At 46.4% G+C, this 25,750-nt stretch overlaps 1 protein-coding gene across 4 annotated transcripts in view; it reads right to left on the bottom strand.

Moving 5' to 3' along the window:
* ebf1a (EBF transcription factor 1a) overlaps positions 1-25,750 on the bottom strand; it is a 551,914-nt gene that overhangs the window by 20,531 nt on the left and 505,633 nt on the right. For all 4 annotated transcript variants that reach the window (XM_072511902.1, XM_072511903.1, XM_072511900.1 and 1 more), the window contains exons 12-13: positions 5,899-5,964; positions 5,166-5,343 (exon numbers count right to left, since the gene is read on the bottom strand). In XM_072511902.1, coding sequence (XP_072368003.1) covers positions 5,166-5,343; positions 5,899-5,964 — 244 coding nt within the window. The remainder of the gene's footprint in view (positions 1-5,165; positions 5,344-5,898; positions 5,965-25,750) is intronic.

The following is a 25,750-nucleotide window of genomic DNA, read 5'->3' as shown; positions in this document are numbered from 1 at the left end:
TTTTCCCCTGTCTTCCATATAAACATTACAAGTGTTCCAAAATTTGTTTGAGAGGTTGCTGCCTAGGTTTGATGTTGCTGGCGCTCCGATATCAGAACCTTCACTATAATCCTTTTCTTTTATTGCCGTTCGTCAATGTGGGGTTGTCTAGGTAGAAGGAACAGTTTACAGGACAGAAAATTAGGAATTGCAGTGTGCAATTTCTGGACAGCAAAGAAGAAAATTTCCCACATGAAAAGAGAGGAAGAAATCTTTTCAGACAAAACCATTGCAAGGGACGGGATGATGCAGTATCCTTTTCGCTCTGGGTGAGATCGCAAATGTGGCCCAGACTGATGTGATGGAAATTCTAAGTCCCTCCTCTCTTTTTGCTGGTTTTAAGGGCCTTAGACAAAATGAAGTTTAACAGTTCTCAACCCAAGGGCCAAATTTGCCTCCTCCCCCGCGCGGCGTGTTTTTCGGCAGTGGAGTCGGCTCACCATTGGCTGCCGGCAGGATCTTCTGGTCCCGCCAAAGTCTGCCCTGTTTTACGTGCCTTGCCTGTCCCACCACCCGGAATCCCGCCGTGGGGAGTCGCCATCGGCGGGACCAGAAGATCCACCGACAGGAAAGCCTGGAAAATTATGCTCCAAATCTTTCCCATTGTGCCACCCCACCACACACCCCCACAACAGGAATTTGACACTAATTTACCATCTCATCCTAAGAGGGGATGAGTTCAGTTGATTTCAAAAATGGGAAAGAAAATCCACACTGGCTCAGTGTGATTGTGTCTACAGAGGCTGCAAATGAGGCACATTATTGCATCACACTATTTGGGTTATGACTGTACTTGAGAGCTGCTTGTGCTGTTCCCACTCTGGCTCAGACACCATTCACTTTCATGGACACAATAATCCACCAAAGGAAACCTATCACTTGTGTCAAACTAACATAAAAAAAGTGCAACTTCAGAAAACCAAGCCTGTACGGCTAGAGAAATTCTGACTGTCTTATGGGTCAACTCACCATTTTCTCTTTCAGAGGTAATAGAGCAAGTGTTATTTTCCTAACGTTTTACTGGCATCACAAATCTGAAGGTAAGGAACACTCGCAGAGATGCTCCAAAATGCTGCATCACTGCGCACAAGTCGGCTGAACTCCTCATTTTCACACGTGACACTTTGGGCAGTTGTAAAGAAGGGGCTGGCATTTCCCCGCAGGAAGCAGGAAAGAATCGGCACGATCATTAAACTAGCTTTTATTCACAGTCTGAATACTGAATGCCTTCTTTACTCTGTCTGCACTACAGGAAAAGGACTCTCAAGCTGAATCCTTCCTCTGAGAATATCCCCTAGCTGGACTAGGCATGGATGGAGGCCCGCGGGTTTGCTAGGACCCACAGGGGCACTCGGTAGGGGGCCTGATCACATGCCTGTGCCTTAACCAGATGCATCACCAATACAGAGATTGAGTAAGGATCTTTAAGTCTACTTTAATGCCAATCTAAAAGCTTGTCTATTTTTTTGTGGAAAGTTGAGGTGAGGCAGTCTTCTGGATTTTATTTTTAGCATTGAAAACAATCAGGGGTAGCAACGAGAATCAGAGTAGGTAAATTTAGGGGGAAAACAAATCACTAAAAAAATCAGTATTTATTTTGAGCATCTGTAAACCTCAAGATAACAAATAAGAGACTAAAAGGCAGTTAAGCAAAATGACAACCCACAATTATTTACACGATTCAGTTACCACTATTAAGTTCCAAAAGTAATGTTATATTTTCACCAAATCCTGTCAAGCTATTTTAGTAGAAAAATCTATTTATAGAATTTGTCAACAGGCAGCGATTACAGAATGTTCACTGCTAAGATTAAACCTCAAAGCAGTACAGCATCATAGTGTCATCAAGTACCCATCTTTTTAAGCCCACATTATGAATAATCAATGCCAAAATTGTGTGTGTACTACGAGTGGTGTGTTATGATCACTGTCGGCTGTGTATCATAGAATCACTACTGCGCAGAAGGAGGTCATTCAGTCATTCTGCCCATTGAGTCTGCACCGACCTTCTGAAAGTTAACCCTACCTATGCTCAATCTCGCACCCCATAGCCATACCCCAGTAACCCCACGTAATCTTTTGAACACTATGGGGCAATTTCGCCTGGCCAGTCCACCTAACCGTTGGACTGTGGGAAAGGAATGTTGACAGGGGAGGGGAGAAGAAGATGTGTTGGGTGGTGGCCTCATGCTGGAGGTGGCAGAAATCATAGAATCCCTACAATGCAGAAGGAGGCCATTCGACCCATCAAGTCAGCAGTAACCTACTGAAAGCGCACCCTACACAGGCCCCCATACTATCCCTTGCAACCCCATAACCCCAACTAACCCACACACCCCTGGTCTCTAAGGGGCAAGTTAACATTGCCAATCTATCCAACATGCATATCTTTGGACTGTGGGAGGAAACCGGAGCACCCGGAGGAAGCCCACGCAGACACGGGGAGAAAGTGCAAACTCCACAGAGACAGTCACCCAAGGCTGGAATTGAACCCGGGTCCTTGGCACTGTGAGGCAGCAGTGCTAACACTGTACCACCGTGCCACCCTTTCATTGTTTCCAATGTATAATGTGTGCAATGGTTGGTATATTATGATTACGGCATGCAGTGTTATTCATTGTTCAAAGTATGCTACAAATGGTATATTTTGATTACTGTATGTAGTGTATCCATATACACTGTACAGTTATCCATTCATTAATAATACCTTTAATTTTTTAAAATAAATTTAGAGTACCCAATTATTATTTTTTTCCCAATTAAGAAGCAATTTAGTGTGGCCAATCCACTTAACCATCTTTGGGTTGTGGGGGTGAAACCCACTCAGACATAGGGAGAATGTGCAAACTCCACACGGACAGTGACCCAGGGCTGAGTAACAGCTTTAACAATTACATTAAGGGACACAGGGATAGTCCGGAAAGACTATCTTGTTGAGGTAGAAGATCAGCCATGATTGAGCTAAATGGCAGAGCAGAAGGGGCCAAATGGTCTACTTCTGTTCCTTTGTTCCTAACAGGGCTCTTCAACCTGTATCCAACCTCAGGGATGCAAGCTCCAGATTTGAGGACGCGATTTACCAGCCGCATCCCGCCGGAATCGGGACGGGACGAGGCCAGCAAATAATAATAATAATCTTCATTAGTGTCACAAGTAGGCTTACATTAACACTGCAATGAAGTTACTGTGAAAATCCCCGAGTCGCCACACACAGCAGCTGTTCAGGTACACTGAGGGAGAAATCCGAATATCCAATTCACCTAACATGCACGTCTTTCGTGACTTGTGGGAGGAAACCGGAGGAGCCGGAGGAAACTCACGCAGACAGAGGGCGGACGTGCAGATTCCATATAGACAGTGACCCAAGCTGGGAATCGAACCCGGGTCCCTGGCGCTGTGCAACCACTGTGCTACCGTGCATTCCCGGGAAGTGCCACAATGGGCAGGACCCAGACTCGCATAGCTAAAAGAGCTTAAAAGCTCATTTAGCTATACTGCTGTTGGATCGAATGGGCACCTGGCATCTATCAGCCAGGCACTGCTTCACACTGGTCCCCACAAACGGGGACCAGCCGGAATGGCACGGGGGAGGGTCTCCCAGGTGATCGGAGGCCCCCAGGTGTTCGGCCGCTGGGCAGGCTGGCAGCCTGACACGGCTGGTGCCATATTGGCAGCTCGATATTGCCAGCCTGGCACCCTGGCACTGGCACCCGGGTGCCACCTGTGCATGATTTAACTAAAGATTTTGCAGTTGTTTTCCTGTTCAGACTTAAGAGGAAATCCAGTTAGGAACAAGAGGAATTATGGCAGAGAAGGAAACTATTTTGTCCATCATGTCCATGCGAGCCAAAAAGGAACTATCCAGCCTATCTCACTTCTTTTCTCCAGAGCCCTGTGGGTTACAGCACCTCGAGGATATATCCAAGTGTCTTTAAATGCAGTAAGGGTTTCTGCCTCTATAGTCCTTGCAGGCCGTGAGTTCCTGACCTTTAACACGCCCTGAGTGAAAAATCTCATCAATTCGCTTCTAATCCTTCTGCCAATTACTTTAAATCTATGTGCCCTACTTTTTGACTTCTCTGCCAACAGAAATAGGTCCTTCCTATCCATTCTGTATAGATCCCTCATATCTTTATACACCTCAATTAAATCTCCTTTCAGTCTCCTCTGTTCCAAGAGAAACAAATCCAGCCTCTTCAAACTTTTCTCATAGTTAAAACTCCAGCTATTATATTCTAGGCCTTGACCAATAAAGAAAGCATTCCTCCCATATGCATTCTTGACCACCTTATCTACCTGACCTGCTACCTTTAGGGATCTGTAAACAGACACCCCATAGCTCCTCTATTCTCAGAATAAGAGTTAAGTCATTTAAAACTGAGATGAGATGGAATTTCTTCACTGAAGAGGGTGGTGGGTCTTAGGCATTCTCTACCCCAGAGGGCTGTGGAAGCTCAATCATTGAGTATGTACAAAATTTCTGAGTACGAATGACATCGGGGATAGTGGGGGAAAATGGTGCAGAGGTAGATGATCAGCCATGGTTTGTTTGAATTGCAGAGCTGGCCAGATGGGCCGAATGGCCTCCTCCTCCTCCAATGTACCTTTGCAAGCTTCAAAGTCCTTGCATTTGTTGTGTAGTCTTTGTCTTGCTTGTCCTTACCTCATGCTTCTCTGGGTTGAATTCTATTTGCCATTTTTATGTCCACCTGACCAGTCCATTGATATCTTCCTGCCGTCTACAGTTTTCTTCATCACTCTCGACGATATGGTCAATTTTCAAATCACCTTCATACCATGCCACTTATATTTAAGTCTAAATTATTGATATATACCAGGGACAGCAAGGGACCCAGTCGTGTGTCCTGCTTGTGTTTATTCATTCAGACTCCCACCTCCCCACGCTGCCAAAAGGTATTTCTTCGGGAAAATCAGTTACAAAAATTATTTCAAAGTCTCTAAAAATGAGTGAACTGTAAATTCTCAATGAAAGTCTATGAAATTAGTTCCTTCAGTCTTCCCTACCTTACCCGTCTAATGGGACGAGTGGACAAGGTTGGGGTGGTGCGGCATGAGAAACCTGTTCAGTAACAGAGACAACTCCATTCAGCGTGTCAAAGCCTCACCTTGATTGGCAGCCTGAGAGGATTCAGACACATTGACCGCCAGCTGACCACTGAAGGAGTTGACTCCCATCATCCCTGCGTGGACGGATGTGTTACTGAGAGCTGGAAGCTGGTTGTGGTTCCGAGGGACGCTGTAGAGGGCCTCTGCGATGTCAGCTGCTCGCTTCAGGATAATTTCCTACCAGGCATTTTGAAGCAAAAATAAGTTGTTAAGTCCAATAGAAACAAGCTGACTGCCAATTCTCAGAGTGTTTAAAAGAGTAATACATCAGTGCATGTAAGGATTCAGCAGCTACATTCTTAACCTCCTACCCTTTTTGCCTTCCCTCTCCATGCTTTGAGGTGTCCCAGTTCTCAGTTCCCCAGCTCTCGATGTCCCTCAGTCCTCAATGTGATAGCCTTCGATGTCTCTTCCTCAATTCACCCGCTCTCAATGTCCATCAGTCCTCAGTGTAATGGCCCTCAGTGTCCCTCCATCAGTTCCTTCTCTCTCAATGTACCTCAGTCCTTGGTGCACTGGACCTCAGTGACCCAGCCCTTGTTGTCCCTCCCTCAGTTCCCCAGACCTTGGTTTCTTGGCTGTCCAAGTACTGGTTCATGATTTCACAGGCCTCAGAATCTTGGCCCTCAATGCCCTTGCCCTCAGAGACCCTCAGTCACTGACACTCAAGTCACCCAGCCCTTGCTGCCAGAGTGTTATCACTATACAATGATACATTGAACTAGCCATTACCTGGTTATTATGTGGCATGCCATAAAGTGCCTCCACTAAGTCAGCCGCCCTCTTCAGTATAACTTCCTGTGGAAGAAAAGGACAAAGATTTTCTTCTTAGATTTCCAACATACTGTTTTAATTCAAGATCATTCCGATACACTGGACCTGATTTTAACCTAAGTCTCACAGTGGGAATGGGATGGATCTGGTTATGGGTCTGGATCCAGGACTGGCATTCATTTTGCACCCCATGCCGATTTTATGCTCCACTGATTTCAATGGGCATCCCACACAAACCCAATTCTTTACAACCAGGCAGTTTAGGGTTCTAGTCACAGTACAACTCATCCTGCCCTCAACTCTTAAACACCCACAAACATATTGTGGCATGAGCCACGCGCAGGGGAATCCAGACTACCGGATCATTTTCCGCTTATCTCGCCTTGAGTTGTCAAAATGATAATGCTGCTCTCGTTGCAGGTCAGCTAACTTGGCACAGATCTGGACCAAGAAATGTCCTGGTCTGTTTGGCTCATTCCCACACTTCCTTTACACACTGACATGCAGTCATGATGCTAAACACAATCTTAACCTGTGTGAACGTGCGTTATCTGTAAATAAAGCAATCAAGCCTTTTTATCACAGAGTAGTAGCAATTGCCTGATGACTCCTTTTTTTAATCAATGGAATAGTTTACTGCGGTTTGAATTAGTGTGCTGCTTGGAATTAAATGGCCACTGGGGATAGAAGAGTTTTTAAAAATAAATTTAGAGTACCCAATTCAGTTTTTCCAATTAAGGGGCAATTTAGCATGTCCAATCCACCTACCCAGTCCATCTTTGTGTTGTGGGGGCAGAACCTACGCAAACACGGGAAGAATGTGCAAACTACACAAGGGCAGTGATCCAGAGCCGGGATCGAACCTGGGACCTCGGCGCTGTAAGACAGCAGTTCTAACCATTGCGCCACCGTGCTGCCTGCGCCACTGTGCTGGCAGGGGATAGAATGAATTATACAAGAGATTATTAATAAACGTACCTAAATATTGGTATATGTTTCACAGTTATTTATTTATTTTTATAAATTTAGTGTACCCAATAAATCTTTTCCAATTAAGGGGCAATTTAGCGTGGCCAATTCACCTAGCCTGCACATCTTTGGGTTGTGGGGGCGAAACCCATGCAAACGCGGGGAGAATGTGCAAACTCCACACGGACAGTGACCCAGAGCCGGGATCGAACCTGGGACCTCGGCGCCGTGAGGCTGCAGGGCTAACCCACTGAGCCACCGTGCTGCCCCGTGTTTCACAGTTGATACATTCTCGCAAACACATATGTACCTGAATATTTCTATTTAATGTGTAATCTATTTTGAAACTCTATAATTGAACTTTTTGCATCTTTTGTGACCACCTTTAGACAATTTTCTTGCCCCTTCATTGGCCACATGTCTTTTATCTCCAGTGGATTACTTTGGAAGTGCAGTCACGATTCTGGTGTCGTCAAACATAGCAAAGCAGCCACAATAAGATCCCGCAAACAGCGAATGAGATGATCATCGTACTGAAGGAGCAATAATCCCAGCCCCGCTCCCCCCTCATGGACACCAGGAGCACTCCCTGCTCTTTGAGTGCTGCCACGAGCCTATTAAGTGCAGGTGCCAGACAAACAGAGTCTCAGTTTTACACCTCATCCAAATTTCAGGACCTCTGGCAATGCAGCACTCCTGCAGTATCACACTGAAATGTTGGACTAGGTTGTGTGCTTCAGTGAGTGTAAAGGGTGAACCCTCTAACTCTGTGAAGAGAGAATGCCGCAAACTGAGCCAAACCAGCACAGTTGAATCTGTTCATTTCTATTTGCATTATTCCTCAATCCCCTTGTACAAAACCTTTCTTTCCAATTTCACTCCTATTCCATTGCATTCTGCAAAACTATACTGCATATTTACAAAAGAATCGCCACAAAACGGCTCCTTCTAAGTTTCATTTTAAGATTGGTTTCTGCACACACATCACCCATTTATAATGTCCGGGATAATAGAAGAATTCAGTAGCATCTTCTTTAAGGCCTGGCAAGATTTTCTGATTCAGAGAAAAAAGCATTATCCTAAATGGCTCATGTTATGATTTCTCCTTCCTGCTTTTAACAACTTCCTGAACCAAATTGTTACATGCTGCGATGGTAAATTGCTTTTAGCCACTTAAAGGGACAGTATCTGTTACTGAACAGCTTTCGGACAGCCTTAGTCCCAAGAGTACCATGAAAACTCTTCTAAACCTCCACCATGTTGGATGCTGAAACAGTGCTGGGGTAGCTCTGCTGTCCTTTTGTCTACTAGGCCACTGCTGTAATCACTGTACGTAAAACATATTAAAGCATCTTGAAAAACATTCTGCTGTGATGATTAAACAGAGCTGGAGATATTTGGATCTGGGCTATGTTACTTATCCAACTTTTACACCTTTCAGGTTCAGAGGTTACATTGTTCTTTATGTACATTGAGGCGAGCAGGGCCCAAATTAGCGATATGACAGGAGGCAGACGAGCTATGCTAAATTTCCTCTGGCGGGGGAATCCAGAACAAAGGGACATAAAGTTAAAAACGAACCCCAGCCTTTTAAAAAAAAAAAATTTAGAGTACCCAATTCATTTTTTCCAATTAAGGGGCAATTTAGCATGGCCAATCCACCTAGCTTGCACATATTTGGGTTGTGGGAGCGAAACCCACGCAAACACGGGGAGAATTTGCGAACTCCACACGGACAGTGACCCAGAGCCGGGATCGAACCTGGGACCTCGGCGGCGTGAGGCCACAGTGCTAACCCACTGCGCCTATTGAGTGTAAAATCAAGAAACATATTTTCAAACAACAAGCAGCAGATATCTGCAACCCGCTGACCTAAAAGGCTCTGGATGCTGAGGACCGAATGGAATTTTCCAAGACTTGAGATTAATGGATTTTTATTTGGCAAGAATATCAAGTAATGTGGAGAAAAGGCAAGTGAATGGAGTTGAGATGCAGGTTAGATCATTGGAACAGGTTTGAGAGGTTGAGTGATCTACTCCTGGACCTATGAGTGAGTAGGATCAGGGAGGAGCATCAAGAGACATGGGGATGATGAAAGCGGAGACGGAGAGACAAGAGTGACACTGGGCGGGGAGAGGATAGATCACAAATGGGCAAGAGAGAGAAAAACAATTGGCAGAGAATGGGCCGGGAATGAATGCTTGAAATAAAAACAGAGAGTGCTGGAAAAACCCCAGCAGGTCTGGTAGCATCTGTGGAGAGAGAAAAACAGAGTAAACATTTTGAGTCTGTACAATTGTTCTTCCCAGCTCTGAAGAAGCTTGCGGAGCCGAAACGTTGGGCAGACTTTCACGGCCCCTCCCACTAGCAAACGGCTCACCGCATTTACTGGCTCTGTTCCCACCCCATCCATTAATTCCATTTCTCTCCCCACAGATGCTGCCAAATCTGTAGAGTTTTTACAGGGCTTTCTGTTTTTACTTCAGATTTCCTGTTTCCACAATATTTTGCCTGTATTTTAGCAAATCCTTGAATGAGTACATAATATGGTGTGATACAGGAAAGAGCGAATTGAATTTTTAAAAAGCAGACACAAATGGAAGGGAATGGAAGAGAAAGGTTTTCTGCTTGCAATCTGTAGAATGTTCCACAAATCACATAATGTGTGCAACACTGATGAGGAGGTGCTCCTTATTTTTTGCAAAGATCCCAACTGATTACTGTAGTGTACAGAGCCCTGAGGAGCAGGGTTTCATTGACACAGATTTCACAAAGTACATGTTGCGAAAGCAACACCAGAGAACAGAGGCAGCTGACAGTTTTGACAAGTCAGTAGGTACAATGCTGGGCAGCAAGCTGAGGGAGTAGGTGCAGAAGGGCCATTGGCATTTTAGGAAGCTTTTTGTTATTTAATGGGGTATTAATCAAACTACTGTGCAAGAAGAAAAGGTCATCTCCAAGCACTAGATTTTAGTGGAGCTGAAAACAAGCTATTGTTTAAAAATGAGACTGCTTGCCCTGCACTCTATCGCTAAAAAAAACAGCAGGAGACGAATCCCAGATTCAGAGCTGCTTTCAGTTGGAAATTCTCTACAGAGAGCCATATCTCATCGGAAAACGAAAATATTTCCGACTTAAAAGCTGATTGCTGCTGTGTGCCCTGGGAAAACTCATAATTCCTCCAATTTCTCTCTCGAAGGTGCCCGTCGCTTGTTGGGTTAAGGGTATGGAGACAGTCTGGCCTCACCCAAGTGAACCTTCATGGAATGAGAGCCTGGACAGTGTGGGTTGGTATATTATTGACATCTGGGGTGTAAAACAGTCCAGCTTCACACACACACACACACACAGACAGACAGACAGACAGACAGACAGACAGACAGACAGACAGACAGACAGACAGACAGACAGACAGACAGACAGACAGACAGACAGACAGACAGACAGACAGACAGACAGACAGACAGACAGACAGACAGACAGACAGACAGACAGACAGACAGACAGACACACACACACACACACACATACATACATACATACATACATACATACACACACACACATACCACCACCTTCTCAAGGGAAATTAGGGGTGGGCAATGAATGTTGGCCGAACCAACAAAGCCCACATCCCATGAATGAATAAAATAAAAAGTCACGAGCATCATGCTTTATATTTAATTTCAACAATTCCTTCTTTGTGGCATTAACCATGACGTTTTCTTCTCTCCCATTCTGCAGACGCTGCTGCACAAACAGAAAGTCCCAAAGGAAGTGAGACCCTGCACCTTTAAGAGGGGCGGTGTGCAAGAGAAGCATGTTTGAATCTGAGTAAGTCTGGGCCGCCAGGCACTGTGAATGTTACAAATAACACTTTTCACAGTCTGTGTGTAAGCAATGCATCAAAGCATGAAGATAGCAGTAAAAGACTTATAGGATTTATTCTATATTCTAACAACAAGAACATTAATTATAGTTAAAATTCACCTCATATAAAATAATGTAGTCACTATAGGCAACTTAGTAGTTATGACCAATTTCCAGGCACTATTTAAGTGTTTGTATATATAAAGGCCCCTAGAAAGAAGGTAAAACACTTTAGTAACATAATTACATTCATTTAGCTGTCAACGTCAACATTTTCAAAAATCTTTCCGTCTATTTTCTGATGACAAGCTACTGGATTTTAAATCCTGCACAGTACACAGTAAAATTGTTTGCATTTCCACTAACAGCCACTTACAATTCAAATAGTTCTTTGTGCATATTGAATGGCTGCTGCTTTGGGCCTCTCTTTTCTTCCATTTGGCAAAATATTTCTGTGATTGGAGGTGTCACTCTCTCCCACCAGCCCTCACCACCCCTTTCGTCCCAATAACCTCACTCATCTCCTCACACCAATGGCCTGTAGCTGGGGGGGTTGATGAAGCACTAACTGCTTGGGGTTCCTCACCCTGGTGCCCACTCTTGATCTGCGACTGCAGGTAATGTGTATGGTGGTGAATGTGCGCACAGCAGCAGGGAACAGGACGGCTCACTTGATTGTCCCCAAGTTCAAGAAGCTTCCATTGCAACCCGATCATTGCATGTTACTTGGACTGACCAGAACACGCTACCTGCTGCCAACAGGGGGACGCTACCTGCTGCCAACAGGAGGACACTGCTTGGTACCCAACCGGGTCACACAACTTGTACCCAACCGGGACACGCTACCTGCTTCCCAACCGGGACACACAACCTGTACCCAACCGGGACACGCTACCTGCTTCCCAACCGAGACACGCTACCTGCTTCCCAACCGGGACACGCTACTTGCTTCCCAACCGGGACAAACTACGTGCTTCCCAACCGAGACACGCTACCTGCTTCCCAACCGAGACACGCTACGTGCTTCCCAATCAGGATAAGCCACCTGCTTCCCAACTGGGACAAGCTACCTACTTCCCAACCAAGACAAGCTACCTGCTTCCCAACCGAGACACGCTACCTGCTTCCCAATCGAGACACGCTACCTGCTTCCCAACCGAGACACGCTACCTGCTTCCCAACCGAGACACGCTACCTGCTTCCCAACCGAGACACGCTACCTGCTTCCCAACCGAGACACGCAAGCTGCTGACCAACTGAGACATGCTACCTGCTGACCAACCAGGACATGCTACCTGCTGACCAACCGAGACACGCTACCTGCTGTCTAACCGAGACACACTACCTGCTGACCAACCAAGACATGCTACCTGCTGACCAATCGAGCCACGCTACCTGGTGCCTAACCGAGACATGCTATCTGTTGCCCAATGGGAACGCGCTATCAAAGACCAGTACTTGCTGTACACATAATTTAGTTTTCATGTCTGCTGCGACTTTGCCCATTGTTCTGCTTTGGCAGAAAGAGGGCTGAAATTCCCCATAATTAACTTTTAAACTGTGGGAAACTATCATGTGTATTTGAAAATGCAAGTGTTGTATTGCAGATGGCCGGAACATTTTTCTTCCAAGTTCTTGCAACAAATGTATGGGGATGGGGAAAGTTCAGGGTATATCGGGACCTGTGGTCCACCTGTATGTTCATTAGTCAACAGACTGTCCCTCAGTTACTGCAGAGGCAAGTACATGAGACAGAATGTGATGGGTAACCCAAGGCAGCAATCATGAGTTACAATGAAGTCACCAAAGTGTTTAATCTGCTTGTTTAAATTTCCAGACCTCTGTACTAATCACTAAGGAGAGTGTCATAATATGCACCCATGCACATCATGAGGTAAAAACAGGCAGTGACAGACACCCAGGTTAGCCAATCAACATATAGGAAAGAACACAACCAATCACCAGACAGAACACCAGAGGGGGGCTTCCAACTATAAAACACACGAGGCATCAGCACTCCGCCTCCTTCCACTGGTGACAACTGTAGTGACAGTCAGGGTGTATATATCAGTCAGCACCTTCTACACGTGGATCAGAGCTAGCCTGGTCTAGTAAGCTAGAGTTCGTACACTTAGAGTAGTAAAGTGTCAACCCACAGCCAGTTATGTGCATTGTTACAGAAGTTCAATAAATCGTATTGAACCAACGCCTACGTTTGGTGTATGCTTTACAGTTCATCTGCATCCTGTTGCAGTCCGTGTTACCCCAGGGTGAATAACACGACAGAGAGATCACACCCAAATCGCCTCACAGATGGATTCGGCTGGGGGGCTCATTTTTCGTCCGGCAAAGACACAATGGGTGAAGTGGTCTCTTTCTGTGCCCTAAACGTTCTATGATTCTATTGGAAATCTACATGAGCACAGTCATATCCTCTTTTGATCCCTGTCACTGGATAATAAGTAGGACATGTATTTCTGGGTGATTCTTTCCCACTTCCTAATCCAAGTATCCCAAGGGTGATTAGAGATCCACAGTAGCTATTTCCACAAGATGCCAGAAGCCCTTCGGTACCCTCTAAGCAAGTGTAGTTTACATCCTTTTCAAACATGGTGATTTCCATTAATTGGAAGAATGTGCCCATGTCCCCAGTCAATTCCACCAAAGTAACTCAATCTTCTCACATCTAATTTCAACATTGGAAAATGGCTGGCGAATGTGCTGAGCTCCAGGGCATGTCTTCTGACTCATGACTGGGTGAATCAATGTGGAGAGCAACCCAGACCATACCAATCCTCCATGCAGATTGCACTAGAGGAAGACGGTGGCATAGTGGTCATGTCACTGGACTAATAATCCAAAGGCTCAGGCAAATGCTCTCAAGTACTGGGTTCAAATCCCACCACGGCAGCTGGTGAAACCTAAATTCAATTCATAAATCTGGAATTATAAAGTTAGTCTCAGTAATGGTGATTTTGTGACTATCACTGATTGTCACAAAAATCCATCTGGTTCACTAATGTCCTTTAGGGAAGGAAATCTACTGACTTGACCCAGTCTGGCCTACGTGCAACTCTAGACCCATAGTAATGTGGTTGTGTCCTCTGCAATGTTAAGTTCAAGGGTAATGAGGGATGGGCAACAAATGCTGGCTTTGCCAATAAAGAATAAAACCTGGGGTAGCATGGTGAAGCAGTGGTTAGCATTGCTGCCTCATGGCGCCGAGGTCCCAGATTCGATCCCGGCTCTGGGTCACTGACCGTGTGGAGTTTGCACATTCTCCCCGTGTTTGCGTGGGTTTCGCCCCCACACCCAAAGAAGTACAGGGTAGGTGGATTGGCCACGCTAAATTGCCCCATAATTGGAAAAATTGAATTGGGTACTCGAAATTTTTAAAAATAAAACCTTTTTGCTAAGAAATACTGATGGAGTAACAGACTCCTTCCTCTCTTTTTCTCTATCCTTTCTTCTCTCTTCCCCCTCTTTGATTCTTCATTCCACAGGTTTCGCTGTTGTCTCATTGGAAATACACTTTATGTAGGTATTGCATATTTAAATAATAATTGGAGGAGTCAAAATGTTTAGTTTAGTATTACTGACTGGAATATACTCGGAAGCGGAGAGATATCTAAGTTTTGTTTATTTTTTCAATGGTGTGGGTGTCGCTGGCTAGGCCAGCATTTATTTCTCATCCCTAATTGAGTGAGCAGGTGGGTGGTGAGTCGCCTTCCTGAACCGCTGCAGACCATATGGTGTAGGTACACCCACAGTGCTGCTGAGTTCCAGGAATTTTGACCCAGTGACTGAAGGAACGGCGATATATTTCCAAGTCAGGATGGTGAGTGGCTTAGAGAGAAACCTGTAGGTGGTAGTTTTCCCCATGCATCTGCTGCCCTTGCAGATAACCTTTAGGCCAAGATGCATTGCGAAGCTGGAGTCAGTTTGAGCTCAGTTGTTAACACTCTTGCGTGTGGTTCAATCCAAGTTCCCCCTCCAGGGGCTTGACCGGATAATTTTGGTTGACTCTCCAGTGCCATAATGAGGGAACATTGCCCAAATAGATGTATCACCTTTCAGATGACAAGTTAATTCTCCTGTGACTACTATTCCAGGAAAAGCAAGAAAGTTCTTCTGATGTCTTGACAATAACCAACATTGTTTAAAAACATATTATTTCACCCATAGGGTGGTGGGAGTCTGGAATGCGCTGCCTGGGAGGGTAGTCAAGGCGGGAAACCTCACAACCTTTAAAAGGTATGTGGATGAGCACTTGAAATGTCATAACATTCAAGGTTGTGGACCAAGTGCTGGAAAGTGGAATTAGAGCAGATTTAGTGTAGTCTGGTTGGTGCAGGCTCGATGGCCAAAGGGCCTCTTCTGTAGTGAATGACTCTATGATTCTGTGACTCTAAACGATTATATGGTAGTTTACCTTATTGTTGTTCTTTTGACTGTGTTTTGTACATATCGGCTGCCGTATTAGGATATCCTGAGAAGGTGAAACGCCTGATATAAATACCTTTTGTTTAAATAACCAGGGACCCGGGTTCGATTCCGGCCTCGGGTTACTGTCTGTGTGGAGTTTGCACATTCTCCCGTGTGTGCGTGGGTTTCCTCCGGGTGCTCTGTTTTCCTCCCACAGTCCAAAGATGTGCAGGTTAAGTGGATTGGTCATGCTAAATTGCTCCTTGGTGTTCAAAGATTAGGTGGGGTTAACGGGGGTAGGGCAGGGGATTGGGCCTAGATAGAGTGCTCTTTCAGAGGGTCAGTGCAGACTCGATGGATCAAATGGCCTCCTTTTGCACTGTAGGGATTCTATGATTCAATAACCAATATTAGATTTTTCCTGTAATTGGATTAGAATACTCAGGCTCATATCCTCTCAGCACTCATTCAAATGCTCAAGCTGATTTGCTGCAATTCTGAGCTTCGTCATAGGTCTATTTATCATGTTATAATCATGTGGCATTGAACATAATTTAAACGCAGCTTTTGGGCACTGGCAGGGGTAGTCGTACCAAGTTAAAAAGCAGTTTTTGCCAAATAGCTTGCATGAAAATATCAATTTGGAAACACAAAGATGCCGAAAGTTGTATTGTTGTCTTTGTGACATCATTAGTGAGCAATCATGAGTGTTTGTAAAATCTGAGTCACATGACTCATACTGTGAGCCCATTATTTGCACATCTGAAAGTGGTTTGACATGGTGAAAATTCCCTCTCGTCACTTCCAAGTAATTGTCGCAACAAGTTAAAATCTCCCTTCCTTTAAAACAGTGGTTAAATGATAATAAATGTGTTGGTCTCATCTGGGAAAGTCAGGCGAAGTCAACCCAGCATTCGTGTCCTTTAGCTGCCTTGCTAAAACCTCAACACTGCGCACTGGCTTGTCAAGCTAGGTGAAAACTGTCTCGGTGGCAATTTTAAGTTGTCTGGAAGGGAATAAGGAGATGGGTTACATGAAATATCTTTCCACAAAGAATTGTTAAAGCTTGAAATGCTTTTGCCACAGAAAGCAACTGAGGTGGAGACATATCTCAAGGAAGGAGTGAATAGATATTTGAGGCAGGAGGAGGTACAGAGATATGAGGAAATATTGGGGTAGTGAGATTCATTTTGGATTACTCTAGCAAAAAGCCAGTACTTGGGCAGCACAGTGGCACAGTGGTTAGCACTGCTGCCTCACAGCGCCGAGGTCCCAGGTTCGATCCTGGCTCTGGGTCACTGTCCGCGTGGAGTTTGCACATTCTCCCTGCATTTGCCTGGGTTTTGCCCCCACAACCCAAAGATGTGCAGGGTATGTGGATTGGCCACGCTAAATTGCCCCTTAAGTGGAAAAAATGAATTGGGGACTCAAAATCTTTTTTTTTTAAAGCCAGTACTTAGACGATGAGCCAAAAAGCCTCCATTCCTGCTCTATCAATGGTTCTAGAGACCTATCGAGGCCTGCTGCCTTACTCATAGATTATATAGTTTGTAACATAGTTTGAAGCAAAGGATGTGGATTGGTCAATTTATAAAGGGATACATTTTTCTTCCTGTGAAGGTTATAAGTTCGCAGTGTGGACTTGTTTTCCAAAATGCTGGAAGAAAATCACATTTAAGTGAATAAGCTTTAAAGTTGCACTAATTGTCCTCTTGTATGACCACTTTACACTGTCCCAATACTGTCGTCACCAATGATAAAGCTGGCTTCACCTTTGAGTCAGTTTGTGGCTTTGAGGCTCGTATCAAGGCTTTAGAACTGCTCCAGGTTGTGACCTCAGTACGGTTTTGAGGGAGTGTTGCTTTGTCACTCTCCTTCTTCTGGTGGTTTAAGTGAACACTGAAGATCCTGAGGCAACAATGGAAGAAGGAGGGAATTGTAGAGACTCGACCAACATCCCCTGTGCAATAACTTGGCTCCACTAGTTACGAACGAACCATAAATGTTAATTAACACAACCATTTACAGGGTAGGGTGTTGAAGATTCAGTGCTTCGTCATACCTCTAGGATCTAACTGTTCTGCTCAGGTGATTCCGTGCGCTAGTTACCGATTGGACGAGCATGTCACATGACCCTGCAGAAGATTGCCCTTTAAAGGGGCTAGCTACCACATGTGTGTCAACATCAAACCACTGCTGTTTATTGAGAGGTTCCTGGTGCAGAAAAGCTGCTAACTCCATAAAAGGAGCAGTCGCTGCACTCAAAGTGATTTCAAACTGTAACTATCAGCATGTCGTCCGAGTGTTATACAGCTCCCTCCAGGCGTGGCCCCAGTTTAGAAGGACTGAATCCAGGATAGTACTGTCACAGTTTATGCTGGGTGATTGGGAGAAGTTCACCTTTTCTGAAGTGCTCGTGGCAATACGGCTTATTGTAAAGCTCCTAGGCCCATTACACAGGAGAGACAGTGAGAAGGGACGGCAGAGAGAGAAAGCTGTTTCTATTATGTGTTGTGTTGCAAACGCAAGCCCTGGGCCTCCTTATAGCCATAATATTATGTGACATGGAATAGCAGAGATAGACTTCAGCCAGTGGAATTGGCAGCAAAGTTGGGGGGGGGGGGGGGGGGGATCTTCCCTGTACAGTAACAGCCATTTGGGTGACATCACTGGGTCAATGGCAAACACAATTGCAGCTGGGCACAGTGCACTTAATTTGGGTCAGAGAAATTTATCATCTATTTTAAATATGGATTTCAGATAATCACAGCACTTAAGCCAAAAGAATATTCTGTGCATTATTTATTACCGAATTTTAAACTAGAGCTGAAAGGGTAATTTTCCATAAATTTATAACACCAGGTTGACATTTGAATACGTTTTCATAACTTTTCAAATGTATTTTAAAGACCAGTTATATTTAGATGACAGGGTAATACAGGGACAGATGATAGTGCTTTATTGCTTGACTTTAATGAGCATGTGAAGCCTGTCACTGTCCTTGGCAATGCAGCCTCACATAGTCAAGTTAGTATGTTAAATTCCAGCCATATTCTGCCTAATACAGGACTTATATTAGCAATTCTTCAAGAGCGAGATGTACAGTCAACTACAGATCAAGTAAGCAAAGCACGATAATCCTTTGCAGCCCTCCCACCTTCTATTCTCCTCTTCTTTCCGGTTTATACTTTATTTTACTGGGACTTCATTTCTGCAGGTATGAAAAGCAACCTTGCATCGTACTTAAGCAGCCATTCTCCAGCTATAAGCCAACACAGTTACTTTTAGCATGTTATTTGCAAAGCATTAAGAGTTGAGCCAGATTTTCTGTTCAATGTCCACTCACACAAACATACATGCACACACGCACACACACACTTCCAGCAACCAATGATTAGTTCTGCTATCTTATTCTGCAAATGGCTCGTTAATATTTCGGCCCGAGTGAGGTGATTTTCCTCTTGGGTGATCTGCACATCGATAATAATACACAGGCCATCAAAAAAAAACCTTTGAAAAGCAAAAGAATAAATGTTTTATAATTGGGTAGTTAAAACCATTGTGAAAAACACAATTGCAAAGTAACTACAAACCTTTTAGGGAACATTTCGACTAAGCTTTCTTCAGACTCTTAAGCCTCTGGCTAATACCCGATTATCTGACTACATCATTCTACATAGCTCTTGTTAAGTGAATAAAATACTTTGTCTGTTTTATTACCATCTATACGATGGGATATTACAATTATCAGCAATCATTCTCTTTTACATATCCAAGACTTGTCATCTTTTCAGAATATTTTAAGTAAATTTAGTCAAGGGGGATGACAGTAGTTCTGTGCAAATCAACTGCCATTTATTCATTTATGAGCTCTTAAAAATTACACTGTGGTACTCAAGGCAGAACTACTTGGAACTTATTCAGCAGGGGAGAGGATTCTTAAATAAGGAAGGCAGTTGAGACAATTGACAGTTTGAAGCTGTAGCCAAGTTGAGCCAAAGCTAAAGAATGGGCGGCAATGTGAATGGTTCAACGCTCATTGCTTTTGTAGGGCATCCCATTGCCTTCTACTTGGGCTGAGACTTGAACCCGACTTAAAGAAATGGGTTCACACATCTGCTGAACAGCATTCTGAGGAAAATCTCACCAAGAGCCATTTCCAACTGGCATCATTTTAGCATCATTTTAACAAGACATCCCCCTAATAAGAACCGGGTTGCAATGACCTTGTTTTTCCCTTATTCTTGTGAAGCAAAGCTAGGTTTGTTGTGTACAAGCCACTGGGGGATGAAAAGAAACAGAGAGGTGAAGCCGGCAACACGGACATTTATTTTTGCCGGTTTGGAAACTGTGACAAAAGAAATAATCGTATGTTATGTTGGAAACTGCAGCCAGGGCCGATACTGACTGCCCCTGGTCACGGCAATGAAACAGCGAGAATGCAGGAAGGAGAGGAGCAAAGTTGTGGAACATTGGTTGGTGGAATCAGATTCAATAACTTTCAAAGGAGGATCTCCATTTAAAAAGGAAAAATATGCAGAGTAATGAGCAAAGAGCAGGGGAGTGGTGCTAACTGGATAGCCCCTCTAAAGAATTAGCTCATGCACAGTGGGCCTTGTCTTGTGCTGTTTGATGCTGTAATAGAGGGGAAAAAGGTCAAGGAATGTTGACCGAAGAACTTTTGGTTAAAATAAAGTTTTGGCAGGTTATAATACAGAGGCAGAGAGAGGGAGAGAGAAGTGGAAGGTAAAAGTGAGGAAAAATCACCTATCAGATATTAAGCTTTTCATTGTATCCTGTCTGGCAATGCGATGGAGATTTTTGGCAAGTTTACTAATAAACAGAAGTATTATTCAAACTATCTTATATGCAGGCCTTTAAAGGTACATTTAGGACATTAGGCCTATAGTTCATGGAAGTCATAACTACAGCACTCCAAAGCAGTAAAAGATTTATTTTTCTTTTAGATTTGCGACATTTGAATAACTTGTTAAAAATAAAATTCTTCCAAATAGAGTTGACGCAGAGCAGAATGAGACCCGCTTGTTGAAAATTTGACCGGTAGCCATTATATCTGTGGCATGCCAAACCAGCCCTTTAATTTGTACCCACCCCTTAATTTTGTGAAGGGGCAATAACCAGGATGAGCTTGTGTAATGGTGGTGAGTCCTAGCTGCTCGAGGGCTGTCAGACCTAAGATTCAATCATTGTGGCAATGTGACACACAACAGATGCCACGGTTACTGCATCGGGCTTTAGGAAGCAAAAGAAACAGATTCACTCAGGGCGAGGCTGTGCTCCTTTAAGTGGAAGTGAACTGTACACAGATCCACACCACCTCGAAGATAATCTGTTCCAAGCCTTCACACGAGCCAATCTATAATGACCTCATTCTGTGACAGACTGCAGGCAGTGCAGGCAGCCAGCTTCTTAATAGACGTTCAAGCCAGAATCGTTAATGTGTCATTAGGTACCAGCATTGGATTGGTCATCATAGCATAGGTGACCTGCATTATAGATTCCTTGGTTGTGCCTCACACCAGTGGAATGGGATAAGTAACACCACACGGGTTTTATTTTTCCTGAAGGAAACATTGAAGGAAAAGCTGAGGGACAGAGTGGAGTGGGTGGGGGGGTTGGGGAGGAAGAGGATACAGTCTCTATAATGGGGAAGGTATACTGCCAGACTGCTGACATATGGAGGAGGAAAGGTTGCAGGATGCATGCACTGCAAGGGAGAGCCGCTTGTAAAAGATGATGAATTTTTTGTGCGGCTTGTGTTCATTAACAGTTTTATCATCATTTAATGTTCTGTTTAAGCTCTAACTCGAGAGCAATGAGACAGTCTTTTGTCTTGTGTGACATGAGAGGATAGTAAATGATGTCATGTTTCCTGTACAGCCTAGCCTGTCCCAGCAACTGAATTAACTTAGGGAAGCTTTTGTTTTGTTGATGGGAGTTAGGCTGTAGTTTTTACTCTCAATTAGGGCGTTAATGGGTTTGAGCCGCACTGTCGAACTTTAGTGCGTGCCCAAGGCTGATGGAGGGAATGATGTGTTTCGACATGTTCTTTGGGTATAGGTTTTAAATCAAGGCCTGGTTCAATGGTTTAGACGGTTGTTACAGGTCCAATGCCACAATTGCCGATGTTTCTCCTCCGGCAATAACCACCACAGACAGGTCAGCTGCTCTTTTATGTCATTGTGGTGGTATGCATTAGGGGTATTACGGTACCCTGTGATGCCGAGAGGCTATTGGTGGATAGACGCCGGGTCCCGATTGGATCAGCCGCCTACTGGCTCCACCCAGTAAGGCTGAGTATAAGAGCCCGGGTTCTCCCAGCAGCCGTATTCTGTAACTGTGCTGCTGGGGAACAAGTCTGCGTAACAAAGCCATTGATTGACTCCTTCTCATCTCGTTTCATGAGTGGTTGATTGTGCAACAATCAGCCTTTAAAGGACATGGAGCTCCGAATCACTCCGGAGTGTCTGCGAATCAGCCCCTATGCGGCAAATTCAGCGGCCACTTTTAAACACTGGTTAGCGTGTTTTGAAGGATACCTCCGAATGGCCACCTGCGTACCTACAGAAGACCAGAAAATGTTGGTCCTGCATTTCAGGGTGAGCCCGGAAATCTACACTCTCATAGAAGACGCGGACGATTACCAGGCGGCGCTCGCCATGCTGAGAGGACTCTATGTTCGGCCCGTCAACCAGGTTTACGCATGCCACCAACTCGCGATGAGAAGGCAAATCCCCGGGAAATCGCTGGACGAATTCTACAGTGCGCTGCTAATACTGGGGAGAAATTGCAATTGCCCACCGTTTTCGGCTAATGAATATACGGAGCTACTGATTCGGGATGCTTTCGTGGCAGGTATGCTTTCGTCCCAAATTCGCCAGCAATTGCTGGAAAGAGACTCACTAGGCCTCAAGGAGGCATGGGCCCTCGCTGCCTCATTCGATGTGGCATTGCAGAACGCCCGTGCCTATGCCCCCGACCGCGTGGCAGCCCCTTGGGCACCGTGGACCCCCGCCGCGACTGAACCCCTTGCACCCCCGCAGGCCTGTGCTGCCAGAGCACCAGATCACCCGGGTGGGCCCCGCTGCTACTGTTGTGGGCAAGCGAAACACCCAACGACTGCGCTGCCCGGCCCGCTCAGCCCTCTGTAAAGGGTGCGGCAAAAAGGGACACTTTGTAGCTGTGTGCCAGGCCCGGGGGGTCGCCACAATCTACGGGGGAGAACCAGGACCCCAACCTCAACCCCCCCAACGATCCATGTGCGGCCACCGGGTGCCACCATCTTGGGTCCCGGACTCCATGCGGGAGGAATGGGCGGCGCCATGTTGTGCTCCTCCGGCCACGTGCGATCAATGGGTGGCGCCATCTTGTCCACCCACGACCGTGTACGACCCGTGGACACCGCCACCTTGGCTGATGGCTAAGGACCCCGGGATGGACGGCCCCACGGAGCCTGAGGAAAACACCCCGATGCAGCAACAGCGACTGGCTTCGGTGACCTTTGACCAGTCGCGGTCCCGAATGCTCCAAACGGCAACAACGACAGTATTTATAAACGGGTACGAGACGCCCTGCCTGATCGACTCTGGGAGCACGGAAAGTTTTATACATTCCGATACGGTAAGACGCTGTTCCCTTTCGATCCACCCGAGTAATCAAAAGATTTTCCTGGCAGCAGGATCCCATTCTGTAGAGATCAAAGGGTTCTGCATCGCGAACCTCACAGTGCAGGGGAGGGAGTTCAAGAACTATCGGCTTTAAGTCCTTCCCCACCTCTGCGCTGCCACACTCCTAGGGTTGGATTTCCAGTGCAACCTCCAGAGTTTAACGTTTCAATTCGGCGGCCCTATACCCCCACTCACTATCTGCGGCCTTGCGACCCTCAAGGTCGACCCGCCTTCCCTGTTTGCAAACCTCACCCCGGATTGCAAACCCATCGCCACTAGGAGCAGACGGTACAGCGCCCAGGACCGAACCTTTATCCGGTCAGAAGTCCAACGGCTGCTGAGGGAAGGCATAATCCAGGCCAGCAATAGGCCCTGGAGAGCTCAAGTGGTAGTTGTAAAGACCGGGGAGAAGCAGAGGGTGGTCATAGACTATAGTCAAACCATCAATAGGTACACGCAGCTGGATGCGTACCCTCTCCCTCGCATATCCGACATGGTCAATCAGATTGCACAGTACAAGGTCTTTTCCACGGTGGACCTTAAGTCCATCTATCACCAGCTCCCCATCCGCCCGAGCGACCGCAAATACACTGCTTTTGAAGCACTTTTAAGGGTTCCATTCGGCGTCACTAATGGGGTCTCGGTCTTCCAACGAAAGATGGACCGAATGGTTGACCGGTACGGTTTGCGGGACACATTTCCGTATCTCGATAACGTCACCATCTGCGGCCACGATCAGCAGGACCACGACGCTAACCTCCGAAAATTCCTCCAGACCGCAAATGCCCCGAATCTCACATACAACAGGGAGAAATGCGTTTTTAGCACCGACCTGCTAGCCATCCTCGGCTACGTAGTGCGAAACGGAGTTATAGGCCCAGACCCGGAACTTATGGAGTTCCCCCTCCCTCACTGCTCCAAGGCCCTGAAACGCTGCCTGGGCTTTTTCTGTTATTACGCCCAGTGGGTTCCCAACTACGCGGACAAGGTCCGTCCACTAATTCAGTCCACTGTCTTTCCCCTGTCGACAGAGGCCCACCAGGCCTTCAGCCGCATCAAAACGGATATCGCAAAGGCCATGACGAGTCCCTCCCCTTCCCAGTCGAGAGCGACGTGTCCGACGTAGCTCTGGCGGCCACCCTCAACCAAGCGGGCAGACCCGTGGCCTTTTTCTCACGCACCCTCCACGCTTCAGAAATCCGCCACTCCTCAGTGAAAAAGGAGGCCCAGGCCATAGTGGAAGCTGTGCGACATTGGAGGCATTACCTGGCCGGCAGGGGATTCACTCTCCTCACTGACCAACGGTCGGTTGCCTTCATGTTCGATAATGCACAGCGGGGCAAGATCAAGAACGACAAGATCTTGCGGTGGAGGATCGAACTCTCCACCTATAACTATGAGATCTTGTATCGTCCCGGGAAGCTAAACGAGCCTCCTGATGCCCTATCCCACGGCACATGTGCCAACGCACAAGTGGACCGCCTGCGAACCCTCCACGAGGACCTCTGCCACCCGGGGGTCACTCGGTTCTATCACTTCGTGAAGACCCGCAACCTGCCCTACTCCATCGAGGAGGTCAGAACAGCCACCAGGAACTGCCAAATCTGCGCAGAGTGCAAGCCGCACTTCTACAGGCCAGATAAAGCGCACCTGATAAAGGCTTCCCGTCCCTTTGAACGCTTCAGTCTGGACTTCAAAGGCCCCCTCCCCTCCACCGACCGCAACACATACTTCCTGAACGTGGTTGACGAGTACTCCCGTTTCCCATTCATTATCCCCTGCCCCGACATGACCGCGGCCACGGTCATTAAAGCCCTCTGCACCATCTTTACACTGTTCGGTTTCCCCGCCTACATACATAGCGATAGGGGGTCCTCCTTCATGAGCGACGAACTGCGTCAATTCCTGCTCAGCAAGGGCATTGCCTCGAGCAGGACGACCAGTTACAACCCCCGGGGTAACGGACAGGTAGAGAGGGAGAACGGAATGGTCTGGAAGACCGTCCTGCTGGCCCTACGGTCGAAAAATCTCCCAGTACCCCACTGGCAGGAAGTCCACCCAGACACCCTTCACTCCATCCGGTCGCTGCTGTGTACCACAACAAATCAAACACCTCACGAACGCCTCCTTGTCTTCCCTAGGAAGTCCTCCTCCGGAACGACACTCCCGACCTGGCTGGCAGCCCCGGGACCCATCCTGCTCCGAAAACATGTGCAGGTATACAAATCAGACCCGTTGGTCGAGAGGGTTCACCTCCTCCACGTGGCGTACCCCGATGGCCGACAGGACACGGTCTCTCTGCGGGACCTGGCGCCCGCCGGATCTACACACACACCCCGAACACCAATCACCCCCTCCCTCCCACCGGCGTGCCCCACAGCCATCCCTTCCTGGGTGGATCGGTCCTTCCCCCGGCCCCGCCTAGGGGTAGTGAAGCAGGAAGAGACATCGCTACGCTGCCAGAGATGACGATGCCCGAGCCAGTGCCTGCATCACCACTGGGGCTGAGACGATCGGGGAGGACGACCAGGGCACCCATTCAAATCATCGAATCATTATAACAAAGCAAGAAATGCCTCTGTAAATAATTCAGTTGCCCAGTAAAAGCGGCATTGTAAATAGTGCCAGTAGTTTGATATCGGAGCATAGCCGCTGTGTTAGTGGCATCCCAGGTACCGATTCTGTAAACCCCTACCACCATACGGCCCACTACCCCCGCCGGGTTCTTTTTTAACAAGGGATGAATGTGGTGGTATGCATTAGAGGTATTACGGTACCCTGTGATGCCGAGAGGCTATTGGTGGATAGACGCCAGGTCCCGATTTGATCAGCCGCCTACTGGCTCCACCTAGTAAGGC

Source organism: Scyliorhinus torazame, chromosome 7 (assembly GCF_047496885.1).
Source record: "Scyliorhinus torazame isolate Kashiwa2021f chromosome 7, sScyTor2.1, whole genome shotgun sequence".
NCBI lineage: Eukaryota > Metazoa > Chordata > Chondrichthyes > Carcharhiniformes > Scyliorhinidae > Scyliorhinus > Scyliorhinus torazame.
Note: the sequence above shows the minus strand (reverse complement) of the source record. Positions and strands in the feature narration are given on the sequence as shown.